General features: G+C 39.8%; 1 protein-coding gene across 2 annotated transcripts in view; it reads right to left on the bottom strand.

The window, feature by feature from the left end:
- Positions 1-22183, bottom strand: part of CDH13 (cadherin 13) — a 507409-nt gene that overhangs the window by 327180 nt on the left and 158046 nt on the right. For both annotated transcript variants that reach the window (XM_054197627.1, XM_054197628.1), the window contains exon 3: positions 6212-6420. In XM_054197627.1, coding sequence (XP_054053602.1) covers positions 6212-6420 — 209 coding nt within the window. The remainder of the gene's footprint in view (positions 1-6211; positions 6421-22183) is intronic.

The following is a 22183-nucleotide window of genomic DNA, read 5'->3' as shown; positions in this document are numbered from 1 at the left end:
TCATAACTGCTGTGCACTGCCATGGGACTTGCAGGGTCACTCAGAAACAGGCCAGCAAAGAGGTACGGGAGTCACGTCCCTGCGGCACTGTCAGACAAAACTCCTGCTGCGAGGGTTTGATCTAAAGTCTGATGGAATCTGATTATTTCGGCAGGTTCTGGATCAGGCTGAAGGATAAAAACGGAAAGTAGGTGACTGGAATTTCTATGGAAAATAGCTTATTTTAGTGGTTAAGAAGATTTCTTATATAAAAGGAGCTCTTTGTTGTTTCCCCAGCAGCAAGTGGTCTGCACAGAGGATTTTTATAAAAATATAGCCAAAAAGGCAGCTAAATGATGCTAGAGAATGACCCATTGATGAGAACAAGCTCTTGCTTTCATTGACATTAATTAAGATGTATTCTGTGAAACCTGCAATGTAGCATTGAAGACTTTAAAAAAAAAAAAATTACATCCTTTTACTGGTGACTAAAGGAAGGAAAAGTCATTTAGCAAAATAGCATCAACACACAGGTATTAAATTCTAAAATCACTTATACCTCAGCTTTTTATGCATGAATTCCAAGTCAATAGGTGTTTGCAGTGTGATAACAAACAAAAGTAGAAGTAGTAATAACAAGTTAATCATTTAACAGCTAGTAGGAGAACGTTACTGGAGAACATTACTATGCTAAGCTTTCTGCCAAACTGAACGCAAAATTGAGAAGACAAATTTTCTTTTGTTTGCTCTTTAAAGAAATCCCATCTTTGTATGCCTAAAGGAGACCTTGAAAGGCAAAATATCTCCACAGCTTTTCTGAAAGAAATGGTATTCCAAATACTGTTTTGATCAGTATAACTCATAAGTGTATCGTAGATATTGATGTACCCCTGTGACTTACTCTATGTTGTGCCTTAAAATTAAATGCAAAACATGGTATTTTATGTATGCAGTGCATTACTTTTTGCAGCAACTGCTATATGCAAAATCTAATAATACAAAACTCTTCTAGGCTGTTTGTCAATATGTCATACGAGAGTCCATCTTCATGCTTTTGCACAGTCATTTTCAGCCTATTTGGAACGCAATTTTAAACTGAAAAAATGCTAATATACATTAATGGGAACGATTGCTTGCTATAGCAGAGGCTGATTCTTGATCTTATTTTCCAAATAAATTATTGAACTGCCAGCTGACTAAACTCAACCATTCACTTCCTTGTGTGAATATTTTTTCTGTGAGAGAATCCTGATTCATAATAAGATTATTGATCCTTTATCATCTGTTCTAAGGCAGAAAGCTATACATGTAGGATTTAAGACTCTAGGCACTTTTTATCTCATATCAATAAAATTTGCAATCTCTATACTGCAGGGATAAAGCAGAGAGCAAGACACAAACAAGAAACGCTAACGCTGAAATCCAAGGAGCTTAGTTTCATTATTTCTGTTTGTTACTTTAGGAAACAGAGGCACAGGTGTAAAGCAACTTGCACAAACGTATACATCCAGGCAGTGACTTAGTAGGAAACAGAATTCAGGTCTGCAAGGTGGCTGAGGGGGTTTTCAGCCAGGCTGCCTCTCCTGTCCCTGCTATAACAAATATAGCAGGGTACTGATGTTGGGAAAAGCAATGGTTTGACAAAGGGAAAAGTAGAAGCAGCATATCTGACTAGCCCCTAGCTGCTACAAAGTGGACTGGACAGAGTAGCAGGACTAGAGCAACTTCATTTCCTTCAACCTGAGCTACTGCTGGAGATGATTTTAAACTTTCTTTGTCTACAACATGCTGTCTCAGGGTGCGTTCCTCCCTCTTATCTCTTCTTTTCTTTCCCCTTTTCCTTTTCCATCTAGTGCCTGAAAAGTGTCCTGAGGGTTTGACAGTTTCTATTTAATCATTTCATCCTTCTGTATGGAAGACTGCTGAGCACCATACAGTGAAGTTACTACCAGCCTGGAATTTCTGAATATCTGCCTGCCCTCTTATCTGCTTTGGTACCAGACTCTTGATATCTCACTCCCCCCCCACCTCTCACCCTATGTCTGCGATGCTGTAACAAATAAATGTCCTAAATAACTCCCTTTGCTGCAGGAAGGGGCGGGGGGGGGAGGCTGCATTTTGCCAACACACACAAAAAGGCAGAAAAAGATGGTTTCCCAAGGTTTGCCTTTACCTCCCAGTGTACTAAGGGTATATTCATTAAAACCAGCATTAGATTACAGAGGGGGAGAAGGACTAGCAGACAACCATTTTATTCAGCCTTGGAGGACACAGTTCAATTCCCAGCTCGCTGCATTTTGCAACTCACAATCTGTTATGAGACTTCACAAAAAATTGGCTATACTTCCTTTCTTCCACAAAACCAGACTCTTTAAATAAATCCACTGATGTCGGGTCAAATACTCAGATGTGATGAAATTTCCAACTTTTGGTTGTCATACTTTTTCCATAAAACAAAGCAGAGACCAGGCATTGGATAAGACATAAATTAAAAAAAACCAAAACAACTATTGCCACTCATCGGCGTGGTCAGTTTGTTCCCAACTAGGGTTTGCAAGTGATTTATTTTTCCATTATGGATCTGAATTTTAGCAATTCTGTAAGTTATTCAGAATTAATCCAAAGTTCATTTTGGGAATCCTGGGTGAATCAAAACATTTCCATGTCTTTTAACATTACCAAGCACTCAAGTCCTGACTGTGTGAAAGGGTATTAAGCAAACATTGGGTAAAGCAGAGCACAAGCACAGATGTATGTGCCTCACCAGCACTGCCCCATGGTGAATGCAAGAGAACTTAATTTCTTTCATTGATCACACTGATTGCCTGAGGCTACGAGTGTGTACATACGCATAACTAACAAAGAGATGACACACTGTAATGTTACACCTTCTACAGGCCCATGGCAACTCTTCTGTGCACTCCTATTCCACAGGCCTCTCAAAAACGACAGTAGTTTTTTTATGAATACTTCCCTCTGTCAAGCAGACAGAAATCAGTATATCTAGCCAAAAGCATAGGAGGAAAGGGGCACTAACAGCAGGTTGTAGAAAGCAATCTAACTGTAATCTGATGTACAGATTTTTTCTCTCAATAGCATCTATGCATATCTGTAGGTATAGACGTTCATAGGTTTAAGGGTATTTTGCAGAAACATCCAGACATTTGCAAAAGCAACAGTGCTGTATCTGCTCTTCTGTCACTAGACCACCCAAAAGATTCTGCAATCAGAGAGCAACAGCCAAATTGGCTGATGATGTTGAGGAACTCTCCATCTTCTCATATTGTAGCCATGGCCACCTCTTGATAGAAAGCTGCAGGCTCTGCAGATCTAATACACTTCTGGTAAGACTCAAAAAGCTGAGTTAAATAGTAGGTGGTATTCTAATAGCCACTGACTATACTACAGGCATGAAGTTAAAGTTATTGATGGATGACCGATCATTGACGCCAGCTGGCATCTTTCCACATCTTCAGCAGGAACCGTCCACCACTAGAATAGCAAAAGCTTTTCTGCACACTCCAGATTGCACCTCTAAATATTTTCACTATTCGTCTAAAGTATGGATGGTAGCAATCACAAAGTTTTAGGAATTATGCTATCTCTTCCTAGGCTCAGATTGCCAGTCAGCACATTAGAGATCATTGTTGTCAGTCATTTCCAAACATGTTGGGAATCTGCAATTAGAAACATTAACAATGGGATTTCACAGATGTAGGTTACATGCTTTCAGAAAAGAAACGACAGTTGCTGGCAGTGGGGAAATACTTAAGAACTACTTATCCCCTAATTAAACAAGGTACTGTACTCTAAGTACTGAATGTTAATCGGTGCTCTAGCATGTGCTCATCTTAACCCTACAGAATTATGCTGAATTACTAAGGCTCCATCCTAGCATTTCTTAGCCAAGCCTCCTTCCATAAACAGATGGAGCAGTTCTGCTGCTTCCATGCTGACACATTCAGACTGCAGAAGTACAGGATTAAGTTCAAATTTAACATAAAATCACTTTAGATAGTATGCTGTAATCTTTATATCCTTCTCAAGTACGACAAAGACAAGACTGTCTGTGTTGTGTTTGAAATTGGCAAACAATAGCTGAAAAGGTTGGTAAAAAAATACTGATTTAACAGCTAAAGAGCGCTGGCTGTGGCCAGAGTAGGACAGCCAGCCCCAAAGATCTTTATATTCCCTTGAAGAACGGGATGATCCTCACTAGATGGATTTCCCAGGACACATTAATGGATCATGTGACTCCCGATAGCACTGCAGACACCAAGGATCACCATACTAAAAAGGTAATTTTCTAGTTTTGAGCCGAGTATCAAAATCCATAAAGAAGTGATGAATGCAGATAGAGATGATGCTGTGATATTGCTTTCAGGACTCACCTATGAGGGAAGACTGTCAACTGGCAGAATACGACAGATTTATACTGGTTTTATCTCTCTGAAGCAACGCAAAGTGGTTGAAACAGAATCCAGAAGTGAGGCCAAATTAGACTTGGCTTTTGAATGCAGTCTCATGACAGATTTCAACACTAGGCATTAATTAATATTCCTGGGACATTTCAAGGGGAGACTACCCAGAACCCAAATAGGACACAAAGAGAAAAGGTCACTGGCAAAGCTGTGTCATAGTTAGTGCAAATACACATCCGTTAATTCCTATTTATGAGAGAAGATTTCCCCTACACTGTAACTTCCACATTGACATCGAAGGGCTGCTTCTCTAAGAAAACCAGAATAAAACTGCAAAATATTATTCTCAGAGAGTCAGATCTTCACCCGTAAACCAATCCCCTGAAGTTTAACTCCAGGCTTCCTGTCAGAGATATCTCAAACTCCTCCGTGGTTTCAGTAACTTCTAACTGGAGAATGAGAATCCCCATTTTGAAACTGCTCCTACAATTTTAAAACCTACACTGAAAACAAAATAATTTGAACATTCTTGTGAATGCACCAGAAGGAGCATGGCTTGCTAGTTTGAGACACAGGAGAGCCAAGAGCCCAGCTCCTGCAAGTGTAGTTTTCCTACTCTGAATTTGGCAGTGCATGGTCCTAAATCCACAGTTCCACCATGTAAGAGACTCTCTCAAGTATGACCTTGTTAAAATTTAACTTTGTGAAGAAACAGCATACTCAAATAAAATTAAATTCCATTTAAGTGTTCTGATCAGCTCTCTCCAGTTACACATTCTGGTACTTTCTCTCCTGCTGGCAATCTCTATTCCCATCGCATGCTGCTGAAAGTGCAGATCAAACCCTTTCCTCAGCCACAGACTTTCAGAAGTTTCTTCAACATTTCCCCTAAAGCTAATTTTTTTTTTTTTTTTAAATGCAAGACTTAAGTTATACTAAGCTATTGCTGCAAATATAATGAGAGTGCTGGCAGGTGAAAAATCTAAATACCAAAATAAAACAATAGGTCAGTCATTTTTATCATGGCTTCTTTATACTTCCTTGAAATTCTAGGTCTACAAACGTACGAGGCTTAACTGTGTATTGAACCAGTGTCTTGCCTGCCTCTCTCCTAAATGCCATGACACAGAAGTGAAGGCTATCTCACACTTCCTTTTGTTACTTCCAAGGGTGTGAAGTAAACAATTCAATCAATTTGTGAAGCACTTTTTTGCCATAGTACGAGGTTAGTATTACACTGCAATTCAAAAGTTGAAAACAAAGGACATGACATTCAGTTCCACAGAGTGGAACAGAAATCACTAGCACATAGAGACAGAGTGTAAACATGTGTTGCTATTTGTGTGCTGATGTTTATACAGTTTAACACATAACAATACCAGATAAGCAGACTTATATGAAAATTTAAATTCCACAGCACAGAATTCATTCCTACTTTCTTAGACTTGGAGTGAATGTGAAGGTTCTGTAAATTCTGAATTACACATTTGGACTACGATTTTCCATTTTTTGTTATGGCCAAACTGTGGTTATCCATCATAATGTACGCTAGAATAACCCACCAATTTTGATACTTGGGCTCTTTCATTTGAATCAATTCTTTATGAATGTTTAGAATTTACACCTGAAGATGTAATACATCTTTCAAAACCTGGAAAAATTGTGTTTGAAGTGAAACTAAATGCTAAAACATTACAGCAATATCTGGATTAAAGACTGATTTTGATCTCTCTAACAGATTAAAACTGTCCACGTAAATATCTAGCAGCAGCATCTTGGCACTGTCTTCTAGTCCTTTGTACTTATCTTACCTTTAATGCACCATGTTTTTCATTTGCTCCAACAATCAAAATTTCTGCCATATCCTCAGCATGCTCAGACCGTGCATGGACGAACAAGGCTCTGCCAGCTTCTGATACATTCTTTAGTGCAACTAAAGACCCGTCACGTTCCACCTTAAAGTCTGGGTTAGAAACTTCGAAGTTCAATTTGCTATTCCCCTTGCAGTCATTGAATTCCACTGGGAGGAAAAAAAGAAAACACACAATTATAAGTACCCACTTTGGAACATAGACTTCAAACATCTTTACATTATTGGCTTGTCTACAGATCTCGAGAAGAAATGTCTCCCAATCTAAGGGGAAAAGCTTTCAAAGAAGATTTATATTTGTGTGACTATAATTCATAGACAAATCTTATGAATATGCACTTTCAGTAGGATAAAGAGATATTGACCATGCTAACTGGCGAGGCAGGAGATAAACAAAACACTTTGGAAATTAACATTTTGTGATCACTCAAATCAAATGCACAAAATGCACACCTAGTTGTACAAACTGGGCAGTAGCAGCAGAGACCTGGTTATCCTCCTTATTGTAAGCCAGGATCTCAAAAGCCTCTTCTGCTGGCAAAGTGGTTTCAGATACCCAGTAAATCTTTATGCCTGGAATTGGTTGTTTACAAAATATCCAATTTCACAGTCAACTGCAAAAGTGTTGCACAACAGAAAAACCAAACTGTAACATTTTTTACAAACTACCAGGATTGGGATATAGTGCATGAGCTGCATTATCAGTATAACTAAGAAATATGAGAACTTTTAATAAACAGTAGCTGTCAATAATCCTGTTTCACTTTACCTGGAAGTTTTAAAATATTTAGGAAGGCTGGCATAAAGCAAAAAATGTCTCTAAAGTAACAGAGGTTTGAGACTTTGCCTCAAGTTTCTTCTCTGAGTCTGCTAGGTTCACTTTGCACAAAATACTGGAAAAAAATATTAGTAGAGTAACTACCAGCTATGTCATGAGGATGTCTTCACCACAAACTTCTAATTGCTAAGTAAACTTTTCAGGTTTTGATATCTCTGAACAATATATTTGCATGTGAAGGGATTTTGCAGGCAATCTGTTCTGTATTCCCTACCTGCTCCGCGACTTATTGCTGCTGTAGAATTTCACTTATCTGCATGCTCTCGCTATTTTGATTTTACATTTCATTTCTACTGGATCTTTTAATACTGCATTACAGTTTTAGAAATGGATACAGACAGGGATACAGACTACAAAAGATCAAAGACAATAGAGTTTTACTGAAAATAAAGCACTCTGCATAATTGTTTAAATTCACTGTGTAGACTTGTTCTATTCAGTCATTGTTTTTAAAGAAAAAAAAAAATATTCCCAGATTCTCACAGCCTGGCCAATACCTAAGCTTTTCCTGACTATGTAGTATCTATAAGTGGTCTTAAAACACAGAATCTCCTACTGGATGGCCTAACAAAACTCCAGGGAAGTTACACAAAAGCCCCCTTCAGGAAGTTTTGCATTTATTTCCAGACATACCAACTTGAAGACAGGGCTGCCAGAGGACCTCATGGAGATCCTTCCTCTCTGGGCATTCACTGGGACTGAATCCCAGAGTAGAACCACCACAGGGAAGAACCGTTGCTGGTTACAGAATTTGAGCGCAACTTAGTTTTAAGATAAATATTGATGAGAAAGTTTAAATTAAAAATAAACCAAGGCCAGAAAAACTCAAGTGTCCCAAATTCAGAATAAGGCACAGAATATGAGACGTGTGACACTATTTGCCAAATCAACAGTGGTGGGTTGACCTTGGGCTGCATCCAGACGCCCACCCAGCCCCTCTCACTCCCTCGCTCGCTTCCAACAGGATGGGTGGAGAAAATCAGATGAAAAAGCTCACGGGTCAAGATAAAGACAGGGAGATCGCTTACCAATTACTACCATCATGGGCAACGCAGATCTGACTTGGGGAAAATTTATTTATTGCCAATTAAAATAATTTGGATGGTAAGAAAAAACCAAAATTAAAACCACACCTTCCTCCTCCCAGCTCTTTCCCAGGCTCAGCTTCACTCCTTCATTCCCAGCTCCTCCGCCTCCTCTCCCCGAGCGGCACAGAGCGATGGGGAACTGGGGGCTACACTCAGTACCTAATGGCTCCTCACTGCGGCTCCTTCCTCCTCACGCTTTTCCCCTGCTCCTGCCTGAGTCCCCTCCAAGGGCTGCAGCTTCCTTCAGGACATCCCCGCCTGATCCTGGCTGGGGTCCTTCAGGGGCTGCAGGGAATCCCTGGCCCAGCACATGGAGCCCCTTCTTCCTCCTCCTCCTCCTCCCCTGGGGTTCACTCCGCTCTCTCACACTTTCCCCCCTCACTCCCAGGCAGCGTTTTGCCCCTTTCTTCAACACCCTTCCACAGAGGCACCCCCAGCGTCGCTGAGGGGGCTCAGCTGTGCCCTGTGGTGGGGCAGCTGCGGAACCGCCCAGAACCGCCTGGAACTGCCCGGAACCGGCTGGAACCGGCTCTGTCCAGCACGAGGCAGCCCCGCCCCGCCTCACGGGGGCCCTGCAGCCTCGCTCCAGCACTCGCACACCTGGTACGTCAACAAAGGCATTAGGAGCCCCAGGTGGGATTTTTAAAAGAACGAAGTTGTGATCCTGTGGATTTGTGCCTGACTGTCCTCTTACTGAGAGGAGCCTGAACTCTGTAGTCACCGCAGTCTCTTGCATAAAAATCATGCCAGCACCTGAAGGATCTGCTTCTGCACAGGTTTTAGGCTTGCTTACAGATTTTTTTAACTAAAAGCTGCTCCCATTTCCTCAGCTTTACTTGAGGGCAGGAGAACTATCCTTGGATTCACAGTGGGATAAGAAACCAGAACTGCATCAGCCCATTTGCCATTTCATTGAATTTTGCTGAAAGCAAGAGGGATTATAACTAAGAAAGAAACAAAAAGCTCTTTCCCCTCAAGATACTCCAGCCCCTCCAGATAAACCTACCTCGGCCTGTCACGTCGCAGCCCCCTGCTTGCAGAGTCTGACACCGCAGTGGCGGGGGGGGACGGGCGGGGAACACAGAATTTGGAAGCAGCAGCCGTTTAAAACAATTTCACCCTGCTCAAACCACGCTGGTGCCCCCGCTGCCCCAAGCCCCGGCTGCTCTCCAGGGCCAGGAACCGCTGGCAGAAAGGGTCTTGCGCTCACAGTAGGACTTTGATGGAAGGCTCTCTGTTAGCAAGGCCTCCCTGGCGTAAAGCCGCCCGGCGCAATTTATGTTGGTGATATGACAGGCTTTTTAACAGATTCACTGCAATCTCCTAAAGCTATCAACCCACAAAAAAAAAAAAAAAAGACAAAATTTCCCTGTCACCACAAACGTGGGAAGTTGAAATTCTCTATACTAATTGCTGTATAGATTACAGCCTTGATGAATTATTAGTAGATTCTCTTTTAATGTATTCTTACTCCTGTAAAAAAAAAACAAAAACAAAAACGACCCCAAAAACCAAAACCACACACACAAAAAAAACCCACAACAAAAAACACAACCAAAAAAACCCCACCCCAAATTAACAGGGTCTTAGGAAGGTACTTTGTTATTTTGAATAAGTATGTGCTTCTCATAGTCAAAAACTGCTGGTGATCCACTGTCTATTAATAGCTTACAACTGGAAAAATTTGGCATCACTCTCTAAGAAATTAATTATGTCAGGAGTAAAAAGTAAAAAAAAAAGAAAAGGCTAACAAAACCATGATAAAGTAATCACTTAAACACAAATGTCATAGTGCAGAGCTATGGCATCACCCAGCCAAACACGACAGGTCACATTCGAAAAGAGGCCCAGGCCAGGCTGTGCTGTGCTTCAGAGAGAGGGGTGAAGCTGGCTGGGAGTACGCTTCTCCCACCTCGCTGCTCAGCATTCACAGACCTTGAGATTCCTGCATTGCTGCCATCTGCGTGCTTCGCAGAAATTCAAAGACCACATGCAGATTCAGCACATGGAATCAGAAGTAGTACTTAGATCTATATTCCCTTGGAGTTATGAATTTGACACTTTTAGACCCTTTATATTTTGCTCATCCATTGACCTTGCTTTATGGAACCCTGCAACTTTTTCCAACAAGGGCAAAAGCAGTTGTTCAAAAGTTGGAAACTGTTTTCTTACCATATCTCATCCAAAAGCACTGACGCTTTCAATTCCCAATTCTACCACAGAAACAAGAGTATTTGATGAGGTTAATAGCAAGGAGAGGGAAAGAAAATGAAAAAGCTCTGAGAAGTACTGATATGTAGGAGCGAAATTAGAAGTGGGTGGAAGTAGATGAAGTGATCATAAGGATAGAGAACACTGAAGATTATTCGGACCAAGGGCCAACAGAGATGAAGCTGAATCCAATTGTTAAAAGGAGTTGAAGAGAATAGTTGCCATAGATAGAATCCCTAATCTGAAGTTAGGGGCAAATGTGAACTTTATCAGAATGGTGATGCCTCTTGGACTGGGATGACCAGGGGAACGTCGCATGAGATTGCATTGCATTCCCAGTCATTCTCACGATACCCCTCACTGGGAATGTTTGCTTCCTGAAACTGATGTGGCTTCTGGGGAAAAGCCAATGCAGATACCTCAAATTTACAGTACTTGAGCTGTCTGTACCAGGCTCCACTAGCAGCTACACAGCCTAGGGAGCTGGCCCTGGCACTGACCACACTTTCCTACCCTACCAGGTACTCAGGGGAGATCTGAGAAGTTTCAGCTTCATCGGTTTATGCAGATTTCTCACCTGTGGCACAACATCTCTCTCAAACATACCTACACATTGCTGATGCTCTAAAAAAGCATAGCCTATTAAATATAGGGCAAACAAGATATTTAGTTCTTATTCTCTGGTGAAGAAAACTTGCTTTGTATGCAAAGTCTGTGTTCAAGACCACGTAAAAGCTATAAAGAGTGATTAAGTAATTACTCCTTGTGTCCTCTGAGTGATAACCAGTATAACAAGAAGCTAGACGGGGTTTTGTGGATATCAGTTGTGGGAAGGTTCAGACAGATATTAAAGAAAGCTTTCCAGCTAACCGTTAAAAGAGGGTGCTGAGGACATACTGAGTACCTGCCATTGCAGGGTTTTAACACAAGGTTAAAAAAATACCAGCTTAATACAAAACTACCCAAGACCAATCTCAGTACCTGATCCTGCTTCAAATCCAAGAGGACAGACTAAGTGACACTTTTAAGTCTTTTCAACACATAAAAGTGCTACATTAAATTAATTTCCCTGTCATTTCAGGTCTACATTAGGCCCATATATGCGAGGTTCATTCAAGAAAAGAAAAACAACAAAAATGCAGTGAACTAACCACTGTGTTTTACTACACAGCTTATGCACCCGGCTGAGTCCTGGACACTCAACTCTCTCCCAAGACTGAAGGAAATTTAGGCATGGGACTGAGAACTTCTGAATACAAGATAAACACATGCAAGAAAACAGAAAAGAGCTTAGACTGTTCCACTGAAAACTATCGAAATGATCAAAAGCGCCAGGTTTGAAGGAGAAGGTACGGATGTCTCTTTTCAGAAATAAAACATCCTATTACAAAGAGTTCTTCCAATAAGATCTTTTCAGGTTAGTATTTAAACAATCCCCAGATACCAAAAAAGTAAAAATAGTTACCAAAATTTATGTCAGCTGGCTGGATAGTGCATGCTCTAAGGAGTCTGCCAAGGTTGATGGAGAGAAGACCAACTCATCTGCCAGTCTGCCTAAAAGGAAAAGGTGGTCTCCCAATATATAGCACTTTCCTGCCTGGCAACCATGATGACGTATGATCCTTATGATGTATGATGATGTTTATGATGTTCATGCATTTGTCACAGAGAAGGGGTACGAGGAAAGCCACGAAATGGCTAACTGACATTATTCATACTACCCAGCTGTGTTAAAACAGATTGGACAAATTGCAGCCTGATGAGAGTGGCCACGTGCACTAAAACCTCCCATGTCCTCCCGCACACTCACTTTGTGTTAGAGCTTAAGGAGTTTAACTAGACTGTAAGCTCTTCAGAGCAAAGACCACTTGTTCTCCCTGTGTCTGTACAGCGCTTGCAACAAAATGATTCATGTTTGGTGCTCAAGGTGCTACAGAAGTGCGAAAAATTAGTAACTGTTTAGCTATAGCCCTAAACTAAAATTTTGGGAATGCTACGCCAGACATGACTAGTGATTGTGTCTCATTGTAAGAGCTCAATAGGCAATTAAACCAATGATCTAATGTTTATTTACTTGAAGGCAGAGTTCTCCATTTATTGATGCATATATGACTCTTTCGATGTCCCTAGTCATGCTCCAGCTGCCAAATGAACATCTTTATTGTGCTTAATATGCCATATGGTATGAGGCAGGCTCCAAAACTCCATGCAAGCAAAATGAAAATACTGCCAAGCATCTCCCAATGAAAAACAACATACATGTCACTCATCACCCTCTGCTCATTTCTCAGCCTCCTATATAAGACTTTTACTCCTTTCTGTAAGAAAGCTCCTTCACATGTAAATTGTACAGAATATTTTTGCCCACCAAGCAATATTCATTATTAGTAATACCTGCAGCATCCCAAGGATTTAATCACTGACTTTGAGCTCATTATCACCAAACCTGTTGGAAAAAGGAATGTTGTGCAAGATCCCAAGACTTACTGTAAGGATGGGAAACTGAAGTTGCGATTGGAAATATTACTGTTCCCAGATCTCAGCAAGAAATCTCAGGTTCCTGGGATTCATCATTTCAGTGCATCCCATTCTCACTGTTATAATATGCCACATATGTGAGGTTTCTACACAACTGTGATACTTATGATAATGAACCACAGCTGTTTTAAAGAATATCGTTTTAAAACATTGAAAGGTTAGCAGTTGGATTTCTTGTAAACTATATAAAACCAAGCTGAAATAGATTTCTTATATTCAAAAGCATATATTACACTGATATATTCCTCTTCCAAAGTAATTTTTCTGAGTTTAATTCTCAGAAGTTTAATTTGTTTTGAACAGAAATACAGAATCCATAATTTTCTCTCTGACAAAATCTCTACAGAGGTATTCTGAATAATTAAATATACGTATTTATCTATAAGCACACAAAAACCTTACTCTGTTTGTCTCTATGTACAGATATTTTCATGTTAGCTAATGATAGCTCGCAACAAAATGGCTCCTCAGTGAGGAAACTGCACATTGAAAATGCACAAATACACACACACAGACTTAATTACTCTATCAATGAAGGTTAGGATCCTTTTTGTAAATACAACCTAGCCTTGTTCAAATCAGTGGGAATTACAGCATCAAGCAAATATTGCCCTGTGTGTTATTTCTTATCCTTTTTAACAAATAACTTTAGATGACATTGAAATCACAAATAGGAAGCTGTACCTGTGAGAGGCCTAGAGATGAAAGAGAAGTACATTACAGCTGCACAAAGGCAACTTAACTTTCCAGCCTAGCAGGGAGCCCTCAGCTCTGCTAAGAAGTCCTCCCTGCTCAACAATATTAGCAAAATACAGAAGTTAGACAGAAACTGGCAAAGCTGAGCATCATTAGCTAAGAAGAGAGAAAAGTGATGGTTGAAGCAAACAGAAATGCTTCCGAGTGCTGTTGCTTTATACAAGAATTCATAAAGTACCATGACCTAGCAAAGCTCTTGTTAGCAATAAACACTGACACTGACTGAAAACAGCAGGCCAGTAACTAAGGAGACGGTAACACGCCACGTGGCAGCGTTTGTCGCACTGTTGAATGCCCAACCCTCGTACGGGGTGTCACACAGCAGCCCAACACAAACTAATAGAAATGCAAAGTGTTATGAGTCTTCAAGAGATGAATTATCCTGTCATTGTGGAGAGGATGAAATCTACCTGAAACCAACACATCTGGACAGTCTAAATCCATCCAAGAACAAAAGAGGAAACTGTTACAATGGCTAATGACAAAGGTAGCTGGGAAACAAAAGGCATCCTGCTTTCCAAGCCAACAATATTGTCAATTAGGAGAAACAGCTTCTCTCCCTTCCTTTGAGATGCTTTCAAAATCACCTCTGGAACATGGGTTCTGGCAGGGAGCCCACAGCATGTTTGTTTCTGCCCTTTCTCTGCAAGAATACCTGAACAGCAGAAGGCAGAATAGAAAAAGAACAATGCTGCCCCATGGCACTTTTGGAGGCAGACTGAAGTCCAGACAAGACACTGTCAACAGTTAAGTCATACAGGTTGCTCCTTAACATATGAGGGTATCATTATTTCGTATCTAAAAGTGCTCTAGAAATAAGGATTTGGGGCTTAGAAAAGCTTCAAGGGTGACTAAAATATTCCTTTACATAAAAAATCTTATTGAACATTTAAGAAAATGAACACAATTATTTTTATGAAAAACTTTTTTGAAGATTTTTTTTTACACACTTCAATGCTAAATTCTAGGTCTGCAGCAGAACTGCTACAGAATGATTTAAAAAAAAAAAAATCCAACAAGCAATAGTAGCTTATCATCTCCCACTGCGTGTTTATGATTCTCGTGCATCTATATAATTTCTTTATGTGCCCCTGAAGTAAATTATAATGATGACATATTTAGCATCCAGATAGTCAAAAACTGAATGAGTGACTGAAGACCCACATTAGCGATGCTCTGCTCTGTCTCTCTCCTCACCTTCTGCCATACCTAACACTGTACTCTGGCATCTTTTCACATCTCACCAAGCTCTCTGCCTCTCTTCTAGCACACTGCAACACCACTTGGCTAGACAGGAGTATGGTATCAAGTACCCTGAGCTAGAGCTGAACAACCCTGCCCTAACACCAGAAGCATCAGAACTTCTATCAGCCCAGCTCTGAAGCAAAACGTATTAGCCCTGCAGCACTGGGGTGGTTGTTTGGGATTCCAGGGAGGATTTTCACAGAGCACAGAGTGCTACGTGAGCAAAATGGCTCCTGTCAGCTCCAAACTCAAGGATTCTTGATTTTTTCAGCACATGTGCTGCATCTTCTTGCCTTTTTCCACCCATGCTCCCTCTTTCCTTACTCCTACAAAGAAATTTCCCTCACTAGCATCTTGTGTTCTTCAGCAAATTTATTCTACCAACAGGGCTCCATCAGCGGCCTCTGGTTGCTTGAAATTACTGGAAAATACAAACACCACAATGAAAACTGAAGGCATCCCCTCTTCCCCCCAGGAGGCTTCACCAGCTCACATTACATGATACCTTCACGCAGCCTTTTGCTGCCTGTTGTCTCATTTAGGGCAAAAAAAATCTAATCAAGTAGAAGGGAGTTGTAATGAGTTGTTCTCAGCTGGAAGTTATCTTGACTTATTCATTACAATGTAGACATGTTATTGACTGATCTCCTGGGTCAGTGACTGCATTATAAGGCACGGTAATACTGTAGCTTCTGCTCTAAGCCCTAGAGAAAAGTTATTTCAACTAAAATATGATGTCAGTGAGTGTGTCTGAAGAAAAAAAAATTCAAAACTTCAGGTGTTACATCACAGTCACTGATCTTCTGAGCACAACACATAGTTCAGTTTAAATGGAGCTGTTGTCTCTTTGTAAATGCACTGCATGCACTGTAAAATGTAAATGCCACTGCATTTGTGGAGCTACAGTCTCAAAGGCACTGTCACATCTGTGGAGGAAAATGACATTTCACTATTAAAACTGCATTGATTCTGAACAGTTCAAATGACCCCAAACCCAGAAGCAATATGTAGAAAAGACTCTTTAACTTAGTTAGTTTCAATGAAAGCGTTTCCCATTGCAATGCAAATGATCAATATTATTCCATTTTAGCAGATTTACATAATATTCTGCTAAGAGCCCCAGGAGAACATAAGATGAAATCAACTTTCAATTCTTACAAAATCTTCACTGGCTGAGCCCAAGACAAGCAGACAGAATCAAAGACACTCAAATGTATTCAATAAGTTGTGGCTCTGCAAATTGCTCTGAGAAGTCTGTCGATATGAAATTAATTGTATCCTATAGTGGAGGAAGATGGGACAGAAGTCTGAGTTTGTACAAGAATTCCAGCAGCATATAATGGATAATTTCCTTTGAATGCTGGCTGAGGCAGTATATTACTGACCATGAATTTTCTTGGCTTCTGCACAAGCACACATCTGATCTTTGAGCAGTCACCCTAAGTGCTACCCAAACCAAATTTCTTGATATATGTAATTTATTGAAAACCAATCAGTTGAGGTTGTGTTCAGCAGAAGAAACAGTGTCCCAGGAGATTTAACTATGTAAATAAATTGCTGCCAGCAGATGTCAAAAAGTAACAACAAGCAATCACTCACAGGAAATAACTACAGTGCAACGGGCACAGAAAGTACCTTATTTACGCCAGCATGTTTTTAAAATGTCTCCAAAGCCACAAATTTATTTAGTAAGGGTTTTCAGTTAACTAGACAATTAGCCGCAGGTCATGGGGATTCTTTCCCTCAAGTTCACAATTAAAACTGTTTGTCTTCAAGGTCGGTTTGTTATAATTACAGTGATCTGTCATTTCTTAATGTGATCTGTCATAACTTCTTGTTTCCTTTTATATTTTTTTTCCATTTTTTTAGCGGCACAAGCTTCTGTCGATGCTCAACTAAGACCAGTTTTCCACAAATCTTAATTTAATTGAAATTACGATATACTATTAGATGAACAGAAGATTCACTAAATTATGCACACATTTACGTTTGCCTGAAGTTTGGGCCATTAGTGAGAAAGCTTACTAAATGACAGAAACGAAATATCAGCCCTCACTGGAGAAATGGATGCTTTGTTCGCTCCTTCAGTGGGAAGCACAAATAACTCAGTGATTTGAAGATGGAAAAAGAAATTACTATTCTAAAAGAGTATCTTTTGTCCTTTACCAAATCCATGGCAGCCACTTGCACCCTTGTACACATGCTTTTTTTCAGAGGTGGGAGAAAAAAATATTGCTTGATGTATCTCTCTTGCTTTAGCAGTACATTGAGACAAGAAGTCAAAGTGCAGGAGCTTTTCATTAAATGAGCTATCGATACAAAGTGCTTTTTACACATTACTCACGGATACTGTGCAGAGGCAATATTGCTTCCATCTTCTCAATCTTGGGCCTCGGTTTTACCCTCTGTGTGAAATTACAGCTAATCTGTAATTCACAGTGAGTTACATAGACTGCTTCCTAACCTCAACATTCTGATAAAAAGCAAAACTATTGGTCAGTACGTGCTAGGAAATGATTAAAAAAAACCCCAAATACACAGACATCTACATACAGCTGCCCTTCTTCTGGAATAATAATAATCCTAAAAGTCTTTCTCAAGAATGTATAATAATGTTTTCTTAAAAGGCATTCCCAGGAATAAAGCTTTCAGCTTGTGCCATGTGCAACTAATTTCCAAATAGCACTCAGTGGTAGGAGTTTGTTTCAGAAATAGAGAATGACGCATCATTTACAATACATAAAAGGAAATGAGAGTGAGTAATAAATCCACTGTGTAATATTTTCCTTTCAAAATGGATACTGTAGGTTGCTGGCCTATTTTCCCAGCTGCTGAATGAGTAATGCCATGCCTGAAAATCTGCTCAAACCATTTATTCCGTAGATTGTTCAACTTTCCCAGTGAAAAACTGAAACAAAGTTCCCCCTGTTTCCACGGGAAATCTTTTGGCTTCTCATCTTCTCCATCAATGAACCTGACAGAGAAATAACAATTTCTCTTAGTGCTTTTTACCAAGTTCTCTCAAGTAAGTTCCCCTAAACTTTTATATTTTTTTTCCAAGAGTCACCAGTAGAAAGTTGATTTTTTCCAGACATATCCGATACACACACAAATTACAGACCTACACTCCTTTTCAGCCCTCAGTATAAGAACTGGGTTATTAAAATATAGCCCTTGGACAAAGTTTATGAATAGCTTTCTAGAATGCCTTCAAAAATCTAAATGGCATTTAAATTTGCAAAATTAGTTGGTAGTTAAGCTGTTGTTTTACTCAAGTATCAAGCCAATTCCAACACACAATTCATTCTATAAACCATAGAAAATCAACCACTTAATTGCAGCCTGCTAAAGTACAAACCTTCTAAAATTAATGAGGAAAGCCACCTCTCAAAACTCTGCTGGATTTTAAACTTGCTCAACTTATTGTCATCTCTTTCAAACAATATCAGCACTTGACTAACAGTTACAGAACCAAACAACCTTGGTTTGAATTTTGACTCTCACACTAGGATCAGACAAGTAGCACTGCTGAGAACAATGTAATTAAAATTGCACCATGTAATCTTGGTCTGCACAGTCATTCCCGGAACGGTTTCTATTCACATCAAACACAGGCTTTTATACTTTAAAGACAGACAGGCTTTGGCATCTTTCACAAAAGAATTGACCTGAGGGAAAGTATATTGTCAGTCAGGATCATTTATAAGCAACCTGAAATTTGTTTACATAGATAAAGCAAGGAAAGAACATCAGGCTACTGAAGTTTCTGCCTGTCTTTAATAAATAAGAAACAACAACACACACACCCCAAAAAACCGCAAACAAACAAAAAGCCATAAGAGGTAACATGTACAGCCCAATAGTTATTATTTGACAAGCCAGGTGACACTGCTATTCATGTTTACTACTATAACAGCTGGCATTGCTACACGTGCTCACATTTAAACAAGCAGCATTGCATATGAAACAATAATGAAAAGCTGTGTCAATCACTTAACACAATCTACGTTTCAAATATACGCTATGGTTGGTAGCGCCATGTGATGGATCAATGCAGTGTTTGATTCCAGGCCTTTTTGTCAGCTTCAGGAATATGGATCAGGCCAATAACTGACAGTTTCTGCAGAAAGCTGTGGCCAACGAATAGATTTTTTCCTTATATTAAACTCCGTAGTCAACAAAAGGGCGCAATGAAAAGCTATCCGAGCCAGCATCCCAGAGATGAACACCCACAACGTGGCTGTTTGTGGAAAAAAACATTACACAAAAAATGAAAACAGAACATCTCGAGTGTGGAGGATTAAGGACATCAGAATACCCCTAGTGAATAATATTTATGTATATACACACATACTTTTATCTTAAAGAAAGAAAATGATTTTTTTAAAAAAATGTTTTATATTATTTCTTATTAGTGTAATTTATTTTCCTATGATGATCACACTGGAGACAGACCAGACAAGATGCTGCCCTACTACACAGTAATCACAATACTGACTTGCTAATCAATATATAACTAAAGTGTTATTACCAAGTACTCTCTTAGATTTAGGAATAACTGTAATTTATTAATCTATGTGAATTCCATGTACCATCATAGTTGCCAACACAAAAAAAATTTGCCAGTCATTCAGTGGCAGATCTACATCCACTCATTTCATTTATTTTTTAAAATCTAACATATGCTTTCATTTTCCCAAGTCAAATAGATGAAAAAAAGCATGATTTCTCATTTTCCCCTCTCTTTCCTTAGACTTGGTTAGGAACCATTAATTGCAAATGCTCTGGTGACTGCCCTGAGGATTGGCGATAGAGGTTTCCTGCGCTGTCACCTGACTTTGCAGTATTAGAATGCAGAAACTTCAATGTATCTGTTTGAATATCTGTCTCTCTTCTTTCACATTAGAATAACCGTAATGATTGCAATGCTTATGAAGTTTAAAGAGATAAGGTAATAATCAGTCAATCTTTACTTTGCTTCTGGTTATAAACACATTAAAAAAAAAAAAAATCACAAACAACCCGCTAAATCTGTGCATTTTTCCAGCTCACCTCCCCTTCCAAAGCCCTATCTTGCAACAAATAAAGCACCATATCCTTCTGTATGCCGATAAACCTCATTTGTGTGGCACTTTGCTAATGGCTACGATCATGACAAATTGAGAATTCATTTGGTAAATGTGATTTGCCAGAAGTTTTCAAGTTTTCAAGTGATGCAAAGTTATGTATTTATACACATGGCTGCTTAGCAACTTTGTAGTAATTCTATCCAGGAACTGAGGTGTAAATAAAGAATTGTGCTGTATCAGAGAGTGCATATGAGACATCTATAGATTTAGGAACAGAAAGGTTATCAGGATTCATCACCTAGCAACAAATATAATATCATCAGCTCTCCTGTCTAGCAGACATCTAGCAAGAAATATATTCTAAACTGCACTGACTAGCGAGTTAACTCAGTAGTTTGAAGTTTAAATGAACTCCACAGCTAATTAAACTTAGCTCAGTGCTTCTGTAGGCTGTATGTTTGCATTTTAGCACATGCTTTATTCTGGAATAAACAGTTGCCGTTCACTCATCAACAGATGGGTCACATTCAAAAACTGACAGATTCCGGGGAAATGAGGATACAGAAATGCCATACCACTTTGTTACCGTTCCCGAGAAAAGGAGAATGGCTACATAATGCCTGTAAATACAAGGCACAGAAGCAACGCCGAGAACACGCCGAGCGCCCTGCGGACTCTGAGAATGCGACCAAACTGTGGTGTCAACACGGTTTCTACAGTGCAACTTTGGTGATGATTCCAGTACAAAAGACTGGTTTTACAACTCCACACTTGTGTCAAACATTTCAAAGTGATAGATGTAATTATTCACTAGAATCACTTAACAATAGACTAGAACTTGCATCAATGAATATTAACTAAAAATAAAATTAGTTTTAAAGTACCAAAGGCTTTGTGTATTCAGCCTGATAGACAACTTCCATTCCCTCCCTCTCCTTCTCTCTCCCCTTGCTGTTTTGCATAAATACTCTATTATTATAAACTCTTGCTGTCTTGAAACTGATGAGACATTATTGTCTAGGCAATGCCTACTATTGTATTTCACTGTAGAGTGATATAGGTGCGGTGTTACCATCATACTTTGAAGTTGTTCGTCTCATACTGGTATAGGAATGCAAATTCTTAATCATCGCCTCCAAGCCCCCTGTTTTGAAAACCTCTTTATTAACATTTCCTTGCAAAGCTGAAGGCTAAACAAAACCAGATTTCATTACAAACCTGAGAGATGTCCGTTAATGTTTTGTAGTTCTGCCAGAAACCAGTCTAGAATTAATACAGACTTCACCATGGAAGCTTTCACAGAAAACTAAATTACAGACAGAGAGACGAGTTCTGAACTGGCATAAACAACACAGCCCTACTATCCATTTCCTACACATAGAACAGTCACCTTAGATGTATCCCAATCCCAATATATGAGAACATTTCCTTGCAGGAGGAATCAGAGCCCAGCAGCCCTGGCTTGGTGAAATTTGGTTAACTAGCCAATCACAACAAACAAGCAAGAAATAAAATGTAGACTCTTTACATTCACCCACATCTTTGCAGACCAGCCCTTTTATATTTTTTGTATACTCAGTCTGTAGCCTTCTCCGCACAGCTCCCATCTTGAGAGCGCGTGACTGAACAAGCACCAGGGATGAACATGCTCAGTTCTTCAAGGAAGTGTTTCTCTTCCAGTGACTTACAATTTACATGCCTGCCTTCTGTCAGCTCTTCTGCTGACACTATCTTTCCATAGAAGGCCCCTATACAGTAACTGACAATAAATTATACTGCTCAATTTAATTACCTTTCCAGAGTTGTCTCCCTATTCTACGTTCCTCTCCAGCTTTTACAAACACCAGGCGAGTAAACGTTATTTTACTATTACATTCACTTGCTGGTCCAGAAGGAGACTCCGCATTTCTCTCTTTTTCTTTTGAAGCATCTAGAATATCTTCCGTTATAATTGTGGAAAATAGACCAACTTCTATCCCAACAACATATTGGGAGTTCCAGGTTCTGTAACTATAAATCGCTTATTTGAGGTGACACAAGCAGTCAGTTCCAGAGCCAGCGCAAGATCTCAGGCCAGCTCTCTCAACCGCAGGGACCTGCCACAGGTCCGTAGGGCACCATTCATACATAATGGGGCTGAACCAGCACACTACAAGTTGCACGCACCC

The sequence above is a fragment of the Rissa tridactyla genome, chromosome 4 (assembly GCF_028500815.1).
Source record: "Rissa tridactyla isolate bRisTri1 chromosome 4, bRisTri1.patW.cur.20221130, whole genome shotgun sequence".
NCBI classification, from domain to species: domain Eukaryota; kingdom Metazoa; phylum Chordata; class Aves; order Charadriiformes; family Laridae; genus Rissa; species Rissa tridactyla.
The sequence above is the reverse complement of the archived record's forward strand: the minus strand, read 5'-3'. Positions and strand labels throughout refer to the sequence as shown.